Consider the following 24,892-nt stretch of genomic DNA (forward strand, 5'->3'; position numbering starts at 1 on the left):
AAATGACTAAATTTTGTGACTTAAAAAAAAATATCTTTTATGCCGTTATTTATTTTTTTAATCCGGGTAGGACGGGCGTACAAACAAACAGGATAGTGTGAGCATACTATAGTTGTACCAATGGATTCGAATTGCCTCGGGCTAGATAGCAGTTATACACTTTCGTTTGGGTGATCATTTTTTTATGCTTTATTAATAAAAATCATTCCGTTCTTATTATTTTGCATATGGCCACTGAATGAGTAAATTTAATTTTCTCTTCACGTGTCATATATCTACTCGTATAAAATTGTGTGTGGACATTTGATTTCTCTCCCAATAACACACTTATTCCATTTTATAAATGTATGCATGATCATCGAATGAGTATGCTTTTCTTCACATGTAGCACTTTCAAAGACTGAAACTTTCAATTTCATATATTTATGTGAGTTCATCGAACGAACTTATTTCGCAGATACCATACCTTACTTCTAGAAGCAGACGTACAGTTGTTGAAGGGACACAGGTCTGTTCTATTTTGAGAACAGTTATCATTGATTTATTACTACCCTTTTAAATTTCAGTATAACTGTCTGGAAGAACTTCATGAAATACAGCCCAAGATTTTTATCTAATAGTTAAAAAATTCTTTAAATAACCCCCACCCCACCCATTTTACAGAAAGTTTGTGATGTTATCCTTTTAACATTGGTGAATGTCAACAAGTACAAGTACGAGAAAATACCATAATATCCGATCTTTGCATTCTAGCAGCCTGGAAGAAACGCGGAGAATTCCGAGTATTGCTGATTGAGTGCTTAGATCCTGTATCGCCTTCACTAACTGATGTTATTAATACCTCTCCCTCATCCGGGGAATTCCCATAATTTTTCAAAACTGCCATTGTAAAGCCTTTGCTGAAGAAACCAACACTAGACCATAACGATTTAAAGAACTACCGCCCAGTTTCTAATCTCCCATTCATATAAAAAATCTTAGAAAAGGTTGTTCTATCCCAGTTTAGATCATGACTTGATATAATAAAATCCACAGGAACGGGTATCACAGTAAGACAGAGTAATTTGGGAAGAGGGGCAGACTGGACCAAATTAGAAGAGTTAATAGCTCATTTCTCCATAGGGGTATGTCTGGATTCAAGTCTAGAAGTGATGAAGCGATGAAACATTTGCAAAATGTTTCAACGAGCTATAGTTTGAATATTATACACAGAAGACGTGCATTTGACAGACATGAAAGGGCAAAGTTACTTCTCTTTACTAAAAAGATGAAGTGGATAGTTTGGTTTAATATGTTCAGTGAAGTTGCAAATCTAACTGGATGGATAAATACAATTAGACTTAACGAAAATTTGCCACGCTTACGTGGTGTGGCTGGTGATTTTGTGTTTGGTTCTTTGCCAAGTTTGACACAGTGGAATTATGCAACACCTATTCAAGAACTCGAAACTATATTTAGAATTGTGGAGACAATTAAAGCAAATGGGGCGCACATTAGTTGCAGAAATCGGAAAGCAAACGAAACGTGTTCCACGGGGCAACAAATCGTCAAGTAAATAGAAGCACATAGATGTTGATTTGAAATCAACTTCACCATCAAATTTTCCACTAGTGTTTTTTAGGAAAAAAATTGGAAAAATTAGATCCTGGGTGGATTATCGACGGCTGAACGCTGTGGCAAAGCATGGTGTATTTCCTATATGACCTACACAAGATTCGCATGACACCTTGGCAGAAACAACATTATTTTCAACTTCCGGTTATCGTTATATACCGGATATCGTTATATAGCGGTTATCGTTATATACCGATTGTCGTTATGTACCGGTTAAGAAAGAAATTATACTAAAGACAGCTTTGGTTACAACATGTGGGCTACATGAGTATATCGCAGTGTTGATAGAGAAGTCTAAATCGGTTGAATTATTGAAATTACACTGAAGGTATTAGAGCGGTACAGGTCTCATCTTTTTAGACGTTATTATGTTTGGATCAAACTTTGAAGAATATATATCCAGAATGGAGATGGCATTAAACGACATGTGACAGTAAGATTGGATCTGAATCCGGAAACATGCAAATTGTGACCAAAGAGTCTTATTAGGAGCCAGATTTCAGAAGAGGGGAGATTATTAAACCGAATTTAGACAATACTACACAGTCTAAGAACTTCTAGTACTAACGAACATAAGTGAGGCAGATGTTTGGCATGGGAAGTTATTACAAAAGATTTATTCAGAAGTGTGCAGACTAAGTTCAGCAGCTAACAAAATCAATAAGAAATTGCAAAGAGTACAGGTTGACAAGAACTGTGGTAATTCGCCACCAGCTACCAAAAGAAATCAGTTAGATAAAGATACGAGATATATGCATCAAAATTTGTCCTGATCACAGATGGAGAGAGAGAGAGAGAGAGCATGAATGAATGTAGCAGTCAAACGCTATAAAAAAAAAAAGTTAAACTTGAACGAAATTACTGCGTAACATCTAACATAATGTTCGCGGTGATATAATGGGCGATATTGTATACAGCATTTGCTTGGTAGAAAGTTAAGAGGCATGACAGCGTATCAAGTACTAGTCTGGATGTTTAGTTTTTCAGGAAACCAAGACGGAGAATGGCAAGATGGCTGGAGATATTGCCAGCGTATATCTTCGCTGTTGAACACAGGAAGAACACATGGAAATGCAGATACATTGTCAAGATGTTTAAACCATTGGAGTTGCAAATTTACAGAAGCGGACTGAACGGAATCTTTGAAATATTATCCTCAATAAATTAGGTAAAGTATTTCTCAGAAGACATATGTGAATGAAATAGAGTTTTTATATCTGAGCTCGTGAAACCGTTCCCAAAGAAGGAGTCCGTGGACCATATATATATATATATATATATATATATATATATATATATATATATATATATATATATATATAATAACATTTCGTTGGAAAAAGAAAACATATCATAATTGTAATAAAATGCTTAAAATAGATATCCAGACAAATCTCCTCGATTGTGCATCTCATTGTGTAATACATGTTACACCCCGAATACGAAACTGAGCATTTCATGAAATCGGCAGTCCCTTCTCCAGTATGATGAAATATGGAAATTTGCACATTTTAGGAATGTGCATATATAACGCTCATTTCCTGCACTGTGCATGACAAACTTTTCGTATGTCATGAAATGGGCAGATTCTGTGTACAAAGTTACGTTAAATCTGCATTATTATCATAATAAAGAAACATCTGTGGATGGGTAACACGTTGTCAAACTTAGTTACAACCCTCCAGCTACATCCTCCCCCGAAAACAAAATACAACAAACAACAATAGAATGATACACGTGTGTGTGTGTGTGTGTGTGTGTGAGAGAGAGAGAGAGAGAGAGAGAGAAAGAGAGCCCAAGTTTGAATACGACCCATGCCAGTTGCAAAGACAATGTATTGCTGCCTCACAAATGCCTCTCCAATGAGAGAGAGATTTGGAATATCGGCCTCTTTAAAACAATTGAAACTCATGTGCCTCAAAATTGGTCCTCATTTTAAAAAAAATTAATTATCCTGTCTGATGTATGTAATGTTTCCCACTAAATCAGTTTATTTTAAAGTATGGTACAGTTGCAATGATTAAAAAAAAAACAATTTGAGAGAGAGAGAGAGAGAGAGAGAGAGAGAGCGTTAGCAGCTGTAACAATGTACCAGAAAGTAAGCAATTAATACATACAATGATAGTATCAAACCCTTTTGCTGTAATAATTAAAATAAATGTTTTCCAAATTATATATATATATATATATATATATATATATATATATATATATATATATATATATATATATATAGTCGAATCATGTCCCAGAGGCATTGTTGCTGCTCGATTGACATTAATTATTCATGTAATTTATAATTAGTCGTAAAGAATAGTTGTCCCCACTTAATTGTGTGGTCTAAGGCGGCCGCCTTTACAAATCATTAACATCTCACCTTTTTCCAAGTGGGTTCGAGTCTCGGGGTCGACCGGCGTGGGCGTGTGAGAAAGCTCGCCAGCAGCTTCCTGTGAGTAGATGGTTCCTTCCGGCATTTGACCGGTTTCTTTCCCCACAAGTTAAACTGACGGACAGGTATAGCCTATTATGTGCTGAAAATGGCGTTAAACCAATAAAACCTCATTTAGAACTTAATTCTGAGTGTGGATATAGCATATGTGAGCTTCCTATTAGTCTGTCTATTAAACGTGATATTCACAAATGTTTACCTGTACAATGTTCCCCAACTGGTATTATGTTGAGTTAAAGAAAACAATGCGTCCAGTCAAAATCACTCTCGCAGTTTATGATTATCAGTTAAAATAATTCATGGCAGTTAAATACCTGGAACAATTAACTCATATGTACGTAGCTTTCTTAATCTTGCATTGTATTGTCACAGTATATGTACATGTGTATAATTCTGATATCGATTTTGAATGCAAAATGTAATACTGGCGGTAATGGCAACAATAATATTGTACCATTTGGAGGAGGAAATGTATTCATTCAAATGGCAGAAAGGCATGTAAACCTAGTCCCGTGGATATAACATAGGTAACAGGTAAGTAATATGATGTTGTACGTGGCAAACAATTGATTATTTTACATCGATTTTCAGCAAAGTACATGCATAAGAAACTACACAGTCTTAAAGTTAAATAGGGCATCAAACCCATGTGAAAAATGTGCCTGGACGAGGGTCCTAAACGGGTTAAGCTCTCACGGAGTTCATCCTATATTCCCCATGAATATGTTAAATAATAATAATAATAATAATAATAATAATAATAATAATAATGATAATAATAATGTTGCTGATGATGATTACGACGATAATGGTGATGATACTACGTTGATTTTGTGTTACGGTATACATTTGGCTTCGAATTATTCGTAACTGTAGGTTAAACATCTTTCCATTTCTTTCCATTATCACTTTAAGCTATCGGGGGGGGGGGGGGGGGGCGGGGTATTTTGAGGAAAAAATGATTAAAGTCGATGCAAGAGATATGGTTCCTTAAAATATGTAAACATGTTGATAATTTTAGATAAAGAAAAAACCTTTACTAGATATGTCACAATTTAAATATTTTCAGGACAAAGTGTACTAATTGTTTTCTGTCATCGGTCATATTAGTTTTTGCAGTGAAAACATGTAGAATATTATAATATAAGAACTCATAAAGTAAGCTATGGCACATAATACAAATGAAGAAAACTGCGTATGGATATATCCGATTTAACGCACGTTAGATCGTTATGACTTCAATAGCGCGATTGCTTCTGCCGTATCCTGTCTGTTATTAAGTACCTGTATATTTTTGGATACGCAGCCCGGTATTCCCAGCTTTATCTTGTAACTCCGTATTGCGTACTTTCGACGGCAATGCCGTTTGAAACATTTAACTGACTGTTCTTCTTGCAATGTCATTTATCATACTTTTGACTGAACGACATTACCTTTGCAGAAGGATGGTTAAGTTTTTATGGGTGACTAAAATAAATTGCTTTATATGATAAAGGTTTTTGTGTCGGTCGGACATCTCACAATTTTATTTACGGTATGTCATACATATTGTTTTCTTGCACTCACAACAACAATCATCAAGTTCGGATCAATATAAGTGTTGAACTCTCAGCCATTTCTGAAAACGTGACTCAGTATGATAAGCCGGTAGTATATTTTTTATATAACATAAACATTACCTCGCATTGTAAAACGAAGTATATTATCAAATAAATAGTAAAAGATTAAAGTTATATTTTTTCTACGAAGTCAGATTTATTTGTACTGGTACCCTGAACCATTAAAACTGTTTGAATTTGTTCCTTCTATTTGTCTGTATTTCATAGAATGGCTGATCAACAAGTAAACACAATGAAGGAAACATCCTTGATACTCCGAGATCTGAAATTTAAAAGATTCAACGTTATAACGGAGATGAGACTGAGACAGTCCAGGAAGGAGTTAAGTAATATGGCGCACAACAGTCGCATGAAAGGGACAAATTTGAATAACGTAAGGGAACTCATAGAATTTGTTCCGGTTTTCTTCAAGAACACAACCAGCAAAATGAATAAATACCAGCTGGACTTTCATCTGAAAAGAGGAAGCGAATCTCTGGATATTATCTTAGAGGAAATGAAGAGGGACGTGCACTTTGAGGTAATATCTAAGAAGTTATTACGTATCTATTATCATACGTTATATTTATTTATGTACCTGTCTTATGATATTTTTACTTAGTTGCTACAAGTCTATTTAGCATTGTCAGTACATTTGTAAATGTAACCACGCAGCTATCATCCGTTCATCTCTCAAACAAACTGTATTTTCCAGAAGTTAAGATGTATGCATGCGAATGCACAGAAATAGTAAAGTGACGACATTTAACGCTATTAACCGAAAGCTATTAAGTCATCAATCAATAATACAAACTAGTGAATTTTTGCATGCTTTAAGAATTTAGGCAGTTGCACGTTATGGTCTACACGCTTATGATACATACAAGTAACATCAATAATCGATTCAAATTTAATGATATAATCTTGCACAGATTACTGACATTTATTATCTATTATCTTTACAGAAAAATTATTTTGATCTGTCCCGACCACAATCTTTGAATACTGCTAGGTTAAGTGTTATCTTTTTTGAAAAAGGAAGAAAATCAGAGAGTCCACTAATAAAAAGTTCAAACAGCTCGCCGGCCAGATCGCCGGTACCAACTTTGCGAGTAAACAGTGGAAAACGTGGTCATCAAAACATCGTTGTCCCAAACATAGATGCAAAGAAAGAACAAAGATACGCTAAACCTTTCCTGCAACCCATCATTGAATATAACATACATGACTGGGACCAGCTTGCCAATGAAACTGGGTCTCAGGGATACTTTTTGCAAAGTGACAAAAAATCTCCCGTACCCTCTCAAAGAAGACATTTACCAACAACAACCAGTGGTATTGAACAAAGAAATGTGAATCTTTCGTCGCAACACTTTAAAAGTGGAAAACAAAATGGGACTACAGCTGTAGGCAGGTCTGATAAAGTTCGATCTAGCAGCAATGTACAGAAACCACCTGGTGGAACAGAAACAGACATAATTGTCACGAAGGACATCAACGCTAATCATATTGTGACGACTTCAACCAAAGTCACTGATGAGAAAAGCAAAAGACATAGAAGTAACCAAGAAAAACCTATCAGACAAGAGAAGACAACTCTCGATAACCAACAAGAAAAGAAATCTAACGAATTGTCAAAAGATGGCATGCACAAGGATAATAAAAATAGACCAAACTCTACTCCTAAGTCGGGAAGTATGTCCAAAACAGAAGATACGGCGACTAAAGATAGAGACATCGTAAATGTGAGCAACGAGAAACAAAGTACAGATACGAGTACCAATATTACGGAAAACGTACTGCCTCAGAGTGGAAACAGTTTGGCTAGGAATGATGGCGCTAGCAGCGTAGAGTCAGGAAATCATCATGGAATCTCGTCTGATCCTTCAAAAGCAACATACAAGTTAGGTCATGCTAGTAACCAAGAAAGACACGAACCAGTAATGAATGATATTAGTGGCAGTACGGGAAGTAGAAAAGAGGTTCGTCATATTGACGTCCATCTACCTATTGTAACATCTCATTCACCTACAGAGTGTCTTTCAGAAGCATCACGCATGGATGACCCAAAACTGGTGACCCAGATGTCGAAAACTTTCTATAAATCTGTTCAGACTTCGAATCACTTCGATAGTCATAAAGCTGGAACTGAAAAATCAGACAAATTAGTAAATGTTGGCCAATTCCAGAAGACGGATATAGAACTTAAGGTAAAATCAACGAGTGCAAAGCGCAAGGAAGGTGCGGATAAACAGGTGAAATCGCCATCACCAAAACAGATTAAAGAGAAAACTAATGTCTCGACATCGAATGGAAGAAACAATAAAAATGATGTTCGACCTGGAAAATCTCAGGAAGACGCTGATGAGATTCCAAGGCCATCGAAAGATGTGTATGTAATCATAGTAATTATGGTTGGAAGGCGATAATACGGTATTCAAATGAGTAATCTTGCATTTTAACCAATACATAAGATTTTGACGTATTCTGGATATCAGTTTGTGTAAAATATGAATCCACTTATGCTATGGACTACGCCCTGAATAGAACATATGCTGTAACAACAGTTCTTCCTCGGCGTATGAAAATGACACAAGCTGTGTTTAGTTTAATAACCTTTGTCAGAAATGTAAACGTTAGTTTATATTTTAGTGTTTTGATATAAACATCCTATTGGAAAGAAGAAAAAAGCTGAGATTACCCGTTATAAATATTTTGAAAGATTTAAGGAGTTAATAGTTGACACCACAGAATAAGTCATAGCTAGGAGAAAGAGAAAACTATGAAATTTTTAATACCTAATGTTCATGACATAATCTTCTTTAGCTACACTGTAAATATACTGATTAGAAATTGTAGCTTTTAGTTGCTCGATCAGGTTTATATTCATCTATTTTAACTTTTAGGAAACCCGAGGAAAGGATAGAAATAAAGCAATTAAAAGAAACGATAACATCTCTTACGGATGGAAATCAAAAGCTGAAACAAATGAATGACGAATTACTCAGAAGGTAAAATGTTAATTTACTCTCTCTTTTAAGATATACATCCAATTCACGCTTCAGTTCAATACCCTCTAAAATAGTGAAAGTGAGCTAATCCAATTTTCGGTTCTGTCCCAACAATTTATCCATTCATAATATTTTGGTATTTAGTACTCCTATTTCTAATGCCCTAATCATCTAAAACTGCTTTACAAATACTATTTATTTATTATCGTTACTCCTTTACATTCAAAACCAAATAAGATCCTTCTTTCCCTAAATGCTCTAGACAGACATAGCCTGATGAATGTGTATTTTAATAAAGGTTGCTAAGCAATTTGCAGATAACTCATGTGGCCTACACTAGAATATCCATTAATCTTGAAACTCGTTTCAATGTTCTTGTATGTCATTACTTTTTGTCATTCAGATTAAGTCTCATCGCGAGTGAGAAACTGCGAGATGGAAATCCGAATATAACTTACTTGGGCAACAACAACCGGCCGACTAAACTCGCAGAAAAATTATCTGAGTTGTACGACAATGAATGGACAGATGCTTATCAGGAAATGTCAGAAACTGATACCTCAGAGGAGCAGAGAATTCATGTTCTGCTGGAAATTATAATGGTAAGATTGCTGTTGATTAAATTAAATAAACATGGAATGATTAAAAATAGAAAATTGTTCCCAAGTTAAACTGGCTGTCAGTAACATTTGTAGCAAACATATCGACTGTGTAATCATCTTCTATGTACATTGTGAGTTGTTTTTTTTTTTATATCTGTGTTGTTGTTTTTAAACCTTCTTATAACCCAACACCCATCCTCTCTCTCTCTCTCTCTCTCTCTCTCTCTCTCTCTCTCTCTCTCTCTCTCTTAATACGTTGCAAATGTCAGATTAGTATTCCATTTTCAAATTAACCAAAAGTGTATCTAAAGTCTTCCTGTAAAGATGGACTTAAGTTGAGAAAAGGTCGCGAAAATTATCTAGGTTCAAATGCCAAAGAAACGCCTCCAAAGTTTCAGGAAACATATACGAATTCCTCACACAATGATCTACGAGTTGGTGTACACAAATTCAATTATCTAAATGCGCTTTATGGTAGATAATTATATTGTATTCAAAGGTCAGTTTGATCTGTTGCAATTAAAATCTACTGAGAAAAGAGTATCTAATTAAGTTAATTATTTTCAGGTTTTATGAGTAAAATTCATTGTCTTTCTTTTTGTAATATTAGTCACATTCAAAGGTTTCGAAGCATAAAAGAAGATATTTGAAAGAGCTGGATCAGTCATGAAATGCACACTTTAAAATGATACAAATGGTCACAAAAAGTAATTGTGAAAATTAGGAACGACAAAAGTTAATTAATAGTGACATACTCTGCCTTGAAATGTTTTGACTTCTTTAACTCATTTTTTTTTCAGATCTCCTTTCAAAATTGTGCAAAAGCATCAAAGGATCAGTTCGCAACACTAAGCAAATCCTTAAGAAAGGAAATGCTATTTCCCACTGGATCTGCGGTACGTAATTGTCATTTCTGAATCTTTAAAGTTGCAGAAACATTTATCGGGGAGTGGATCGGGGGAGGGGAGTCTGAACCCAGGGGCTGGACGAGCATTTTACTTTTTTTCCAAGTCAGACGAAAAAAATATTATGTTCGTTTTGTAAATTTTATTATTAATAGCAGAAAATATCTACTTGACTGATTAATTCGGTTTTAAAACTGAGTGTACTGAGAGAAATGCAAAATAATTGTAATCTGCCTTGATGTGAACAAGAGTGCATAAAAATGCATATTACAGGGTGAGGAGGTTTCTTCGAGTATTTTCTACAAATAGATAATGGAAGTGATAGAAACTAGAATGATTATGTATATATAAATGAAACAATCTTGGTACGTACGATGGTACCTATTTGATAATAGCTACCTGAAACAAGATGTAGATGTAGCCACAGATACGAATCTTTCAAGATCTTATTGTCTCTTGTTGCACAGCTGTATCAACGACAGAGATTAATTACCAAATATCGGTAAACTGTTTATATATCCTTTTAGAAGTAATGACAATCTTTCGTGTGACATCACAGCGCGCGACATTCAGTCTAGTTTGTACTGGATCACTCCTTTAGGTTGACCTTGTGCAAAAACGTCCACGAACCTTAAAACTGATTATGCCCCATATATTTCTTGTGGCGTCTATATATAATGACATTTCAATGTAGGAGGATAAAAATAAAGTGAATAATCGTTGCTCTAAATATTTTTTACTCATTACTAAAGTAGTCGGCACTGAACTCATACATGACCTGTATGTCTTGTAGTTTAAAATTTGTTTTTATACAATTTCAGCATAAGAGCCAGTGGCATGACGCGAAACCTCACCCAACCAAACCCAACCCTCCCACCCCCGAAAAAAAAACGGAATATGAATGTTTCACAACCAATGATATGGCCTGTAAATATTAAGTAGGATCCTTCAAGACGTTTTACAAAAACATATCAACCACGGGTCCTCTTGCTATACACAATTGTTCGATAAATCTTAAACAAAAAGTGCTAAAAAAAAACTTATTGCACATCTAAACGTGACAGTTATTTTCTCATGGATATTGCCCGAAGAATGAATCAGAAGAAAATGTACAACCTTCCTGAACACCTGTAAAAGTTAGTTAATTAGCCTGCAAAAGCTCCAAGAAATGGCGGCAGAGAAGCTATCACAGAATTCTTCCGAAACATGATTCTGTAATACACACCCTTTTTGACATGTTTTCGAGAAAAAGAAAACGAGGCAGAGACCAAAAACAGCAACCACCTATTTAGTGTATGAAGTATCAATAAAATAGTTTAGCAATTTTAATTTGGAAGGAGAAATGGCAACGCGCTGAATTCTGTAAATAAATCGTTTGATATTTCTTTGAAGACAATTAAGTCCAAATTGAAGCAGATCAAGGAAATAAAAAATAAAGAACAGGACCTTTATGAAAGTTCAGCTTAACCACTTATTTGACCTAAAAAATTTTAATAAAATACTTAAAGTAGTTGAGATAAGAAGCAATCGTAATCTTGGTCACTTGCGAGTAGTCGGATGAACAGGTGTAATCGCAATATCCACATTGTCTGCGGAATCATGGAGACAAAAAGACAGTGGAGACAATGAGATAAGATATAAATGTTAACATGTAGTATTAAGCATTTATTTACAGACTATATGCCTGGAAAATTAACTGGACTGTATTAGCAGGCTGTGCGAGTATATCCCTTTCTTACTTTCTACCTAAAAAAAAAGATTTATGTAAACTTCTAATGACAATGAATTGAATTGAATGCATGATTGACTCTCACAGGAAGATGACCAAATTGGTGAAGAAGAAAGGGAACTATTGGATAGCGTACTTTTTTCTCTACGAGAACTGAGGCAACGTGTTGCCATGGTATCCGTTCCAAAACTAAAACAGGTACGATAACGTGCACATCGCTTCTTGTCTATATTCTTTAGTTTTTCTTTCACTGTACGTATTATGTACCTGCACAAATAAGGTTTCTTACACAATGTAGTTTTCTCTATCAAATTAAAATATTGAACTGTCAAAAAAAAAAGACCAACAACAACAAGTCGGATTGCTTGGTGTAATGTAAACGATACCTGTCGCAAGCCAGGATATGAAATAATATAAATCGTCCAATTAGCAAACTTCCGCTGTTAATTAAATGCCGGACTACAATTTGGGCTATTAAATGCCACACTCTAGATCACATGATTTCGTGTGCTGTAAATGACACCTGACGATGGCATCCCGTCCACTGAAGTCAAGATCACTCTTCATCGCTCAAAAACTACACCTGAAGTGGGCAATTGAAACATCGCTCTGCCAATTTCGTCAGGTTGAGAAATAACCTCAGATGTAGATGGAGAATACACATAAAGTTGATGAGTTTGGTGATTTGCCTTCGAAGGAGTGCACCACAGCAAAACATGTTCCAACAGACAAGGTCAATCATGTTCTGAGTGTGATTTTGTACGCTTTCGCCGCCTTATTGTGCCGTATTAACAAAAGTAGTTCCGAATATCTTTCTCATCGATAACGAATTAATTCAAGGTTTCGTTCTCGATTTGGCGGAGAAAGGTTAAGGATATCCCCATTTATGCAGTGGGCCCTATTATGTTAAAATCTTTTTGACTTAAAGTTTTTGTATTACCTGTAGTAACATAGGGTATTATGGTGCACAATGGGAACCAACATTATTCCCGCCAGTTGCCACGTATGTGCTGTTATGGGGGATACGGGATTTAATAACATGTATTAATATCTGGCAAAATCGGAATCTAACATGATGGGGCAATATTGGGTACAAGGGGAAATGTAATGTTAAAAATGTGACTCCTCCATTTTGAAAAATGTATGGGGCACAGAGGGAAATGCAATGTTGAAACTTTGTCCATAGGTTTAACATTATGGGTCCATACGTGGCAAAAGCCGTTTGTAATAACCAATACACCCAACATACTATCCAATATCCAACATGTACTGTCTAGTACTCATATTGTAGTGACTAATACTACGTCTTCTACTATCGATCACACTATCCAAAAGGCAATGCGTAGTGATCAATACTTAGTCATCTAATATCTAACGCCCCATACATACTATCCCCAAAATGGTAGGTGAGGTTATATAAACACGATGCTCACAAAAGTATACTATCACAGGAGAGAGGTAAGGGGTCTTTAGTTTAGTTGTTTGTGAACAGACATAAAATGAACAAACATACAAACACACACATAGAGGCAATGACTGATTAATATAGTTTCGAAGGGATTTGGGTGACCATGGAATGGTCGTTCCGTGTTATCCTGGATCGTGGATGTTTATCCATAACCAGGACAACTGCGGTTCTAAGGCCTGGTTCTACAGCAAGGGCTAATACACTTTTGTTGAGGAGAAGGAGAGATTGGTCATAAAATAGGTTTGTTTGCCTCCATCTCCCGCTCCTCCTCCTCATCATCATAATAAATAATGAGGGGTGGTTGTTGTTTCTGTTATTATTATTGGCTGCTGCCTCTCTACTTCACTCTTTTGCAGCCTCTTTTGCACACCATCCATATTTCGTTGAGGAGCGAGAATTCCCTCTCCATCCTCTGGCGCTCCCTTTCGCTCCAATCTTCATTCCATACTTTCTTTATCTTTTTAATTTTCTCCTGTAATCAGTCTAATAATGAGGTTCTTTGCTATTTTCATTGGGATTATCGTTCCTCCATTTTCTCTACCAGACCCAATCTGTCCATTAAATTAAGGATCTATCTTAACTTTCCAACTTTGTTGTGTTCTACCATCCTTTACCTTTATTCTTCGCTCTGTACAGTATCGACGGTGAACTAAAAGAATGGCGAACACTCTGCATTGTATTCTTTGAGCTCGGAAGTGAATGAAAACAGGCTGCAAAGTGGAGACGCGGATGTAAAGGAAAACATTCCTAGGTGTTGTACAGAATGCATGTCAAGAGGAATCACGTAGATATAAAAAAAAGATTCTTTTTTCACAGAAATCTATTATTATTGAGACTGGGAGCCTTATGATGCACAAGGGTATACATGTTTGTACACAAACGAATGTACTATACTGAGACCCGGGTTTGGTTGTTGCAGATATGTACAAACATGCAAGCACACAATATACGGCAATGGTTCAGAAGTATCTCTTTTCTAAGAGATGTGGATGGTCCTGAAAGTGCCCTTTATTGTTGTCCTGGACCATTAAGATGTTATCGACGATGTCCAGAACAGCTAGGCCTTACCATGGTTCTCACTACAGCGCAGAGTCATTTCATTTGTAAAAGATGGTGACCGCATCTATCTCTATCTTCTATTCATCTTCATCATCAACCTGCTAATACTGTTTCTTTTTCTCTTCCTATGTATTCATTTCATTTTTCTCTTTTCTCTCGTATGACATCTTCAAGAAGGTCTTGTGGTAATATGAGGAATATGGCTTTTTTCGTGTCCGATTTTCTTTAGTCAGCTGGTGCTATACCTCGTGCATGCGTACTAGGGCATCAGCTAACCTGTTGACAATGTTTTCGCTCATTTTCTTATATGACATAACTGATTAAAGCACCAGTTTCTGTTAAAAGCACGGACATGAAGGGAAATGTTCCACAAATTCGGTACGCAGATGCGAAGAAAACATTTTACTTTTACAAATTTAAAGATCGACAGAAAGAATGTGAAAGATCGTGCCAAAAAGACATGTTTCGTTTTTTTTTAATAAAAAAACCAAAACAAATCAACGCCATTTTCTTCTAAATCAATATTTATTTGCATCAGCCACGCTAACTTATACATTCAATCAAACTGACAAAGAGAAAGGGTTAGGGCTAGTCACTTCCTCTTCATGTATAAATTCCAAACAATAAACACAAACGTATTTGCAAGGTTGACAAAGTTACAGAGCAAGATTAGACTTCCATTGACCTAGTACAGTGTCATGTTGTTATCGGCGCACACTACTTTTCTGTACTAAGGAAACTAGATAGCCACAATGTTCACAAAACTACCTTTCTTTATGTAATCATTTCAAGATTTCACGTTCCAGTCATGTCGATACACATTCTAAAGAGAAACCAAGTCTGTTTTGATGAAGAAAACACATACAATATTATCCACACAATCGAAACTAATCCTTATAATCTCACATCATTGACTGGAGTAAATATCGGATTACTTCTCATACAGTAGATTATATTGTCTTCCAGAGGAGCTAATCCATAATAATCAAATTAAACAACACTGTGGTCATTGTAAAAGTACATGATTATCCAACGGGATCCTAGGCGATGACTGTCATCCGTGTCGATGATAAAAACTTGAAGCATTTAGGTTTTCGACAAGGGAGTTGAAATTTAGCACCCACTACTGGATTCTAAGAAAATCTGTATGAACTGCAAATCAGAAAGTAATGCATGTCCCAGGCATAGTTGTCAAAGGAAATGATCAATCATGAGTTAACACTTGATGTTTTCCTTGAAAGGCTCTGTCAAGTACAATGATGGACAGGAAGTCTCCGTAATCAATGGTAAGAGAGCTTTGTTGCGTTTCGTTTCAAAAGAAGTCAGTTGAGGTAGGAATAGACCATTCAAGTTTTTGTAACCCACTTTCAAGACGTTCTCTTTGGAGATGAGGAGCCAGGTACAATACCAGCTTTCTTACTGACACATCATCAAATATTTGTCGTTTTGTTTCTGACTGCAATGATCGTTTCGACAACCATCATAGTGTTCTCTGGTTGATTCTTTCAGCCTGGTGGCAGGAAAACCAGGAGGCTAGGTAATGTCCTTGTTCTGGCCATCTTGAGATCATGAATGTGTCTTTGTCTTCTTTTCCCTTACTTGTAGACTTCTATTCTGGATAGAAAACATTATCTTTGTCTGTCTGTATGGATTCGTGTTTCATATTTTGTAATAATCTCGGATCACCTCTCTCAAACTTAAAAAGTTCCAGAGTACCGTCGGATCCTGGATTCAATATGACGTTCGATGTGTTCATCAGAACCAGTACAAATTGAAGTTCCATACGGAGTTTGCCTGATATTTAGGATTTAAATGTCCTTCGTCGTTGTCTTGGTCTGAAGTGAAATCAAATTCCCACAAAGCATTTCTCATGCACAGTCGTCGTACGAAATAACATGGTTAATGTCGGTTCCTAATTGTCATATAGCTTCACACAGAGTAAAAGAAAATCTCAAGTAATTATTTTTCGGGTGCAGGTTTTGACCTCTGTTCGTCGTAGAAGATACGTCACTGTCGTTCTACTCAGAGTTTGACTGATTCGAGCTTTAGGTAAGCATTCCACATGTCACATGTAAAGTCTGACTTCTTCGATTTTTGTTTTGGACTCGTTAGCTATGGCCATCACTCTAAACACGATACGACGTCGATGGAACCTCAGATGTGCATCCGTTATTAGTCTATGGAGTGACTGAAAGCTTGCAAAGAAGCATTGTTAAGCAGCATCATATGTGTTTTCCCCTATTTAGTAAAGCTATGTTAACTACCTTTATTAGGATTTACCAGATCTGTTCAAAATGAAACATAATGCTGTGGGGGGGGGGATTAGGATTTTTAATGTAGCTTTAACAATTTTTCAGTCATATCGCTACGATGTCTGCAGTGTGGGAGCTTATAGTGATGTCTGTATGTAGCATGGTGTCTCACCCAGTCACATTATCCTGACACCAGGCCGACCAGTCCTAACACTAACCTCTTAATGCTGAGCGCCTAGCGAGGAAGCTGTTAGTACCATTTTTGTAAATCTTTGGTGTGACTCGGCCGGGGCTCGAACCCATAACCTCCAGCTTCTAAGGCGGACACTCTAACCACTAGGCCTCCAGTGCGGTCGAAGATAATGCTAAAACTTTGCCCCTTGTGTCTGTATGTATGCGTATGTCTGTTCACAGCCATCAGAAACAAATTTAAAACCTCCTCCACGTCTTGCAGACCCTTCTAGTGGCCTAAGTGATTAGAGCGTCCGTCTAGGATGACAGAGGTTGCGGGTTCGAAACCAGGCGTGAGTCTTACCAAAAGCTCGCCATTCGCTCAACATTAAGAGATTAGTGCTAGGACTGGTTGGCCTGGTGTCAGGATAATGTTACTGGGTGGGACATCATGTCACATATCTGCGGCTTGATTCCTCTGCACTAGACATCACTATAAGCTGCCTCACTGCAGACATCGTTGCGATATGACTGAAAGACTGTTAAAGCTACGTGAAAAATCGAAATCACAGACACACTCCGTCTTGTACGATAGTATGTTTGTAGGCATATTGTGTAGATAAACACTCCGACTCTATGACGTATGATAATATCTGTATGCGATCCTACCCGTTTCAATGGATAGTAGAAGTAGGGATTCGGTCAATACACATCGGCTTGTTGGATAGTAAATGCGGATAATATTATATTGGGTGTGTGATTGTAGTCGAGCAAGAATTGATCACTACGCTCGTCGTATTGGATAGTAAGTGTTGGGGTGTTGGACAGTGTAATGTGGTGTAATGTAGGCGTGTTAGAATGTTTGTCGTGAGTATTGGTAAACTACTGACGCCGCGTTGGACAGTAAAAGTGGGATGTTAGATAGTAGACGACTGAGTATTAGTCACTACACGTGGCTGTACCCCAAGTCGATCCCTAAGGTTACATCTATGGACACATTTGCAAGATTCCATTTCCAGCTGTCTCCCATAAATATTTCAACATGGAGGAGGGACACTTTTAACATTCCATTTCTCTTTATGGCACAAATCGCCCTATAGCGTTAAATTTATTTTGTCCCATAACGACTCATCATGTTAAATACCATAACAGCCCATGCGAGCAAACCTATGGAATATGGTTGATTGACCTCGTGTTCCACAGTACCCAATATTGCTCTTCTCGAAAGTATGTAGCACCATTACTGCTTAAGGACAAACTACGTATTTTGCATGTCAATGTAAATTGGTGCATTTTCCGTTCTTTTGTTTATTTTAAATAGCAGTGGTTGTCATTTGGAACTTTACTCTCCATTTCCCATTGCATTACTTTTCCTTTACAACAATGAGACAAAAAGCTATGTCGTTCAAGAGAATGGTGTGCCTCTTGCCAAGTCAGTGCATACATTAGCACAGAACCGATCCGGTAGCCTAGTGGTTAGAGCGTCCACCTCGGATGCGGCAGTTCGCAAGTTCAGCAGCAGAGGGGGCGAATCCGACATTTTGTCCAATCGTTATTTTGCTTAATTATTACTTTCTGCACTCAACGATCTAGTGTCGTCAGCGCCTGGTAAAAAAAAAACGACGTCGTCGTTGGGGGATCGTCCAAACGTCATTTGGTTTAATTAACACCTTCTGCGCGCCGACCCCCAGCGTCGTCAGCGTCCGGTAAGCACATCGACGACCGCGTCGATGTCATTGCCCCCTCTGCTGCTTACAATGAAAATTATTTACAACTAACCGAATATTTGGTCAAGTCCGATACGATATCGTGTCCGAGGATCATGTAAATTTATCGTTACGAATCCATGTGGGGTCGACTGAGCATGACTAAAAAAGTTTCGAAAAACATTAAAGTCCATGTCACCGCCGCACCATGTCTGCCAAATATTTCGTAGCGTGTGTGTATCAACGCCGTTGAACACAGCAAGAATATTACAGTTGTCTCTAATTACTTTTGGAATCTGAGTGTATCGTTGAGTGACATATATCACGTCAGTGTTTTTATGCCTGCCTCTGGAAAATATCCTAGCTGGGTTTTTTTGATTGTCTAACATAACATCATCGTACACGACTAGATTGTTAACGTCGCCATCAATATCATCAATACCCGGTGCATCATTGATATCCGTAATAAACTCAATAACATTTTTTTTAGCGATCGCTGATGCATTCTCGTTGAAATCTTTCAACACCTCGTAGCATCGTTGATCATCTACGCTAGGAGCAACCAAATACAACTTATCCCACTTCATCCATCTCATTATTAAATTGAGTAACAATTGCGTCTTGCCGGATCCAGATGGTCCGATGATAATCATCCGGATCGAGTTTGGTAACGCTGCAACATGCTTAACTGGTTCTCTTGTTTTAGTCGCCGAAAAATCAATTATATTCATATCTCTATACATAAATTATGGATCTATATTGTGTGAAGTGTAGAGTACGTACTGGCACAAATGATATGACAACCGCTACAACAAGAAATAACAGATCGGCGCTTACTGGTAAGTGTGTACAATGCGGTACAAAGAAATTTAGATTTATTTCTATTAGACCCGGAGATGTTTTAAAAAAAAGCGAGGAGGTGACATCGCAGCCAAATTGGCAAAACTCCCCGGAACACCGTGGGCAAAGTATCCAGGAGAAAAACACCTCCCAGGATATAACTACTGTGGCCCCGGAACACGATTAGATATTAGACTCGATGATCAAAATCAGCCCAAACCCGGTGAGTATCCAATAAACGCTATCGATAAGGCGTGTCATGCTCATGATGTTGCTTACAAAAGTAGCGATCTGCAACAGCGTCATATCGCGGATGTAAAATTAATTCACGCATTAAATGCTATTCCTGATCAATCCGTCAAAGAAAAATTGGCCTCATGGTTGGTAAAATCGGCTATGAAAGGTAAATTAATGATTGGAAGCGGAGCTTCTGGCGCTGGTAATTGAAAACGATAGCGTTTATAATAACAACATGGAATCCATCTATTATTCTCCGAGAGGATACTGGAAGGGGAAGGCCGCAATTGGTAAGCTTGCAAGCGCTGCAAAGGTAACAAAGACCACTGCGGCTAATTGGTTATCCAAACAGGCTATATGGCAAATCTATCTACCACCGCCTAAACAAATCAACTTCTCGCGCTTTGATGTCAGCGTACCTAATGAAGTTCATCAGGCTGATATACTATTTTTGCCGCATGACAACGGTTACAAATACGCGCTAACCGTAGTTGATGTTGCGAGTCGATACAAACAAGCGGAGCCGTTAAAAACAAAGTCGGCAACTGAAGTAGCCGCTGCGTTTGAAAGAATTTATCGAAGAGGCCCTCTGCGCTGGCCAAATCTATTACAAGTTGATCCCGGTAGTGAATTTCGCGGCGCTGTTTTATCAACGCTGAAACATCATAGCGTCGCGATACGACGAGGTCATACTGCGCTACATCGTGATCAGGCAATTGTTGAACGATTCAATCGGACTCTCGCTGAACGGTTATTTGGATATCAATACGCGAAGGAATTCATCCAAGAAAAACGATCTCGTGAATGGGTTAAAAGGTTGCCAGGTGTAATTGCAGCGTTAAATAACGAGATTACCCGAGCAATCAACATGAAGCCCAGCGACGCGATTAAATACGAGTATATACCCGGAAAATCAAAAATAAATAGCGTTTCCAAGCCGATTCTCGGCGATGTCACTGTCAGATATCTGTATGAACCAGGAGAGCTTGAAGGCGGTAAAAAAAGAGCTACTGATCCTATTTGGAGTGTTACCACACATAACATATCAACGATAACACGATCAACTGGTAGACCACCGATCTATAGACTGGATTCAACTGCTCCTCAGCGCGGATTTACACGCGAGCAACTACAAGTGATACCTAACGATACTCAATTGCCCCCACGTGGTCTTAACTAGCGCCGTTGCGTCTATTGCACTCAAGACAGGTCAACCTCACATTGTTTTTGACATGACCGAGACTGTTATCGATCCTATCCACGGTAAATTGGCGAGTGTCTTTATCCGAATAACGCCAACTCATTATACAATTGCAACTCGCGCAGTGATTATTCTGTTGTTGTCGTAGCGAGATTATTAATTCGGCATCAATATCAAAACGCCGCTGTTTTTTTTTATCCTGTTGGCGGTAACCCGAGAGTTTTCTATCAATGACGCTTGCATCGATGGTGACTTTGTCGCCGGCTTCGTCACCGGCTTCGTCAATAACAATTCTTCGAAGCTGATTTATCCTTCGTACTCTGGACACTGCAAGATAGACTAGATTCGACCATTCGATGCGATTATCAACTATCCAAACAATTGTGTCCGTGATGGTTAGTCCCTGCGAGGAATGTATTGTTGTTGCGTATCCTAGCGTCCACGGGGATTTATCAGCACGTAGCGCGTCCTCGACGACGCTGATATCAACGAGCACGATATCATTCAGCACGAGAATTTGTTTTTCTGTCCGGCCTGGAATTTCAACTTCAATGTTCTGCCGCCGTGTGTCCGCGGGTCTATAACATAACGGCACTGGACGCGTTGGAAACTTTTCCTTATGCAACGTAAACAACTTCCGCTGAAGTGTGTCTCTGACTATCTTTCTACTCGCTACAATCAAATCGTTTGGTCTCCATGTTTCCCAGAATTCATTCAACGGCGTTTCCGGAATTACTTCGCGGATTATTTCACACTGAACTCTATCCGGCTGTAATCTGATTAGTTTTTTAACCTCGCGCAGTTGTTCATCAAGTGCTCGGTAATCAGTATCGGTTTCTTCATAATAGTCCACAAAACCCCTTAACCAATCATGTGGACCCTCGCCGACAAATGGTGGTGGTTGGCCATGGTCGCCACACATGATCACCGCTGTATTCGCGCGCAGCAACCACTCAAGAAACATTTGTAAAGTATCTAACGAAACAGTACATATCTCATCCCAGATGATAATGTCGGGAATAAATTTTTCACCCATTCGATCAGGAGTCCACTCACCGCCGCTGTATCGAAAAAAGCTGTGATAAGTAACGGCGTCAACATTTCGTTGTTTTATCTCTCGCGCTAGTCTATGGGTCGGTGTAAGCACGATTATACTTGCCCGCGTTCGAAATAATTCAATTGCCCGAGTCGTCTTTCCTGACCCGTCACAGCCGCTTAAATAAACCGTCTTGTGTCTACAAATTGGATCAGAACACGATGGTGCATTAGACCATTCTGACAATTTATCACCGCGTAAGTAGTTGTTCTCAACGGTGACATCTGCTGACGGGGAATAATCGCGTCGTATTTCATTTTTAATTCTCTATGTACCCCAACTCTCGTCCGGACTAGTAAACTCGGCTATGTTTTCCTTATACGCTACGTCAACATAAAATGAATCAACGGCAACTCTAACTGCGGTGTCGGGAAATCTATTTATCATCGAGAATAAATTTATGCAAGCATAACCCAGCATAGACGCCCTCAAATGTGGATATGCTGGGCTGTCTCCATCGCTGTAAGTAACAACTGTACCCAACCTTGTTCCATTGGACAAGAAAGCTGTTTTGCAGTTTACGTATCTATTTTTCGCCACTGCGTCCTTGATTACGAAATCATATTCTGCGTCGTCTATAATCAGCCGTGAGCAATATCGTTTGTAGTCGCAGTTTTTTCCACCTTGTGTGAACTTACCAATTATTCTTCTACCGAGATCTTTTGCCTCGCGGTTTCGTTGGTTGAATATCCTCCTGGACCATTCGATGATATATTCCTCGTCGGCATCAATCTGTTTTCTGGATTCGTCAATTATGCTATCTAGACGCTCCGGTTCTGGTAACCAGACTTCAGTCTGCGCCCGGTATGATATAATCGCGTCACTGACAATTAACGAAACTAGCATGCTACAATCAATCATATACCGTAGCAGCGCTATTGGCAGCCACTTCTTTTCAGCCATGTGTCTACCGATCCAAATATAGCAACAGCGATGAAGTCCTGCCGCGAACTCAAATGATACTATGCGAGCGAATCCGGTTAAATCAAAATCAGGCAGTGGTCCATTAATAGCAACACGAGTCATTTCATGTCTGGGGTGTCCAAATCGTTTGAAATACTCAGCGGCGGATCCATACCCGAGAAAACTCGCTGGATAACAGGCAACCATATCAACCGAAATCATAGCGTCGCGGTTGTATTCAGTGTTCCATAGTCCACCGTGATAGTATTCCAAACAACTGGATTGTACATCCGGTAGAAATTCCTTGCGCGTTGGTCTCCACGCATTTTTCCTTGCTGCAACATGAGCTACAACCGATGGAATCGTAAAACAATTTGTTAGCAGTTGTTCATCATGCTCTTCAAATTCCATGGCGGTTTTTTTCATCCTGTTGTGAAATGCTTCAGTGCGATATAATTCGCCGTTTGGTCTTACAAACTGATCAAAGGTATCCGCATCGTTTTCAGCGCTGCGAAGTAACCACACTGATACAGGGTCATTTTTACACAAGCAAGCAATAGCATCAAATAGTTTCCTCTCCGCGAGAAAACCGTCCTCTCCTAAAAATTCCCCCGGGATATACTTTACTGTTCTATCCCGTGGAAATATTGTGATCGCGGGCGTCCATGCGTGTTCGTTATGATCAATAATTTTGATTGGGGCCCCATTTGATTTGTACTTTGATTCGTATAATACTTCACCGGTTATCGTTGTAACGGTTATTGGAAATCTCAACGACGTTTCTAATCTCGCTATGTCGCTGATGGTCGCTCCACGCTCTTTTACGGTTAGTTCCCACTGGTTGATTTTGCTACGTCGTAAATCAGTCAATTTGTTTCCTCGATATGCATTTGTAAAATGTTCTATTATTCGTTCTGCTACACAATTTATCCCCGTTGACTGTTTCATCGGTTTCAGTTTTCCGATATCAGGTTTCTTATTTAACGGGTATATTCCATAAACAACTGATGTTTCAGGATACGCTCGTTCATAGTATGGTCTGTCAATTCCGGTTAACAACCCCGGCTTGGAGTCGCGGCTGACAATGACTGTTTTCTTGTCGCTGAGAACTGGTTCAAATTTATCACGTATGATCCAATCGCCTGATTTCACCCGGACAATGAATTTTACTCTGAAGAAATATCTTTTACCGTCAAGTTGTGATATTATCGTTGCTGCGCGGTTGTCGTTCATGGTAGCATCAACAACGCCATCAATTCGAAATGTTGACCAACTATGAGATGCACCATCACGTTTGAATTCATTGATACAATCGCGTATTTTATTTAACAGGGTTCTATCGTTTATTAACGCTTTTGGTGTGTCCTTGAGGACTCTATCGAGATTGAACTTAATATTTTTCCGGGGCTTAATTGCTGCTAATCTCTCGAACTCATCCATATAATTAAAACAAGTATTTAAATGAAAGAATATAGTATAATGAATCACTGCAAATGGTTGATGATTGGGTCGACAACCCCGTGCAATAAATCATGTAGAGGTGAATTCTGCGGATATCATTTACAAAGCGTTCGTAATGGTTCTCTTGGCCCCCTACCGTGCTTGGTTTGCCACGTTGGTGTAAGAGGAAAATCCCAGTTGTGTATTAATTGTGGCGGAAAGCGATACAGGGAACTAAAACGCTATTATGACAAACGAATTAAAAACGCCGTCATTGACCCCACCGCTGACTCCGTCATCAAAACCCCCCAAGACTACGTTGAAAGATTCATAATTAAACCAAATAATAAATTAGACAAGTAGTATTATTATACAAATGGACCAAGAATTTCAGCCGCACCCCCTGCTCGTCAATTACGAGGCATCTCGCGACGGTATTGTTAGAAACCGCAGACTGAAGAAGCCGGTTGGATGGAAAAACAATCACGGGTATTTAATGTTTACTGCTGGAGGGAAAAAATATCTCTGTCACAGAATCATCTATGAATGTTTCCACGGATTGATCAAAGATAGTCTCGTTATTGATCACATTGATTCTAATTATCAAAATA

General features: G+C 38.3%; 1 protein-coding gene across 1 annotated transcript in view; it reads left to right on the top strand.

The window, feature by feature from the left end:
• The first annotated feature begins 6,583 nt into the window (after window positions 1-6,583).
• Window positions 6,584-24,892, top strand: part of LOC149797993 (uncharacterized) — a 31,784-nt gene continuing 13,475 nt past the window's right edge. The window contains exons 1-5 of the mRNA XM_089963063.1: window positions 6,584-8,053; window positions 8,568-8,672; window positions 9,076-9,274; window positions 10,075-10,170; window positions 11,996-12,106. Coding sequence (XP_089819189.1) covers window positions 7,308-8,053; window positions 8,568-8,672; window positions 9,076-9,274; window positions 10,075-10,170; window positions 11,996-12,106 — 1,257 coding nt within the window. The 5' untranslated portion in view covers window positions 6,584-7,307. The remainder of the gene's footprint in view (window positions 8,054-8,567; window positions 8,673-9,075; window positions 9,275-10,074; window positions 10,171-11,995; window positions 12,107-24,892) is intronic.

This window comes from Sinohyriopsis cumingii, chromosome 6 (assembly GCF_028554795.1).
Source record: "Sinohyriopsis cumingii isolate HCF-2022 chromosome 6, ASM2855479v2, whole genome shotgun sequence".
Lineage (NCBI taxonomy): Eukaryota > Metazoa > Mollusca > Bivalvia > Unionida > Unionidae > Sinohyriopsis > Sinohyriopsis cumingii.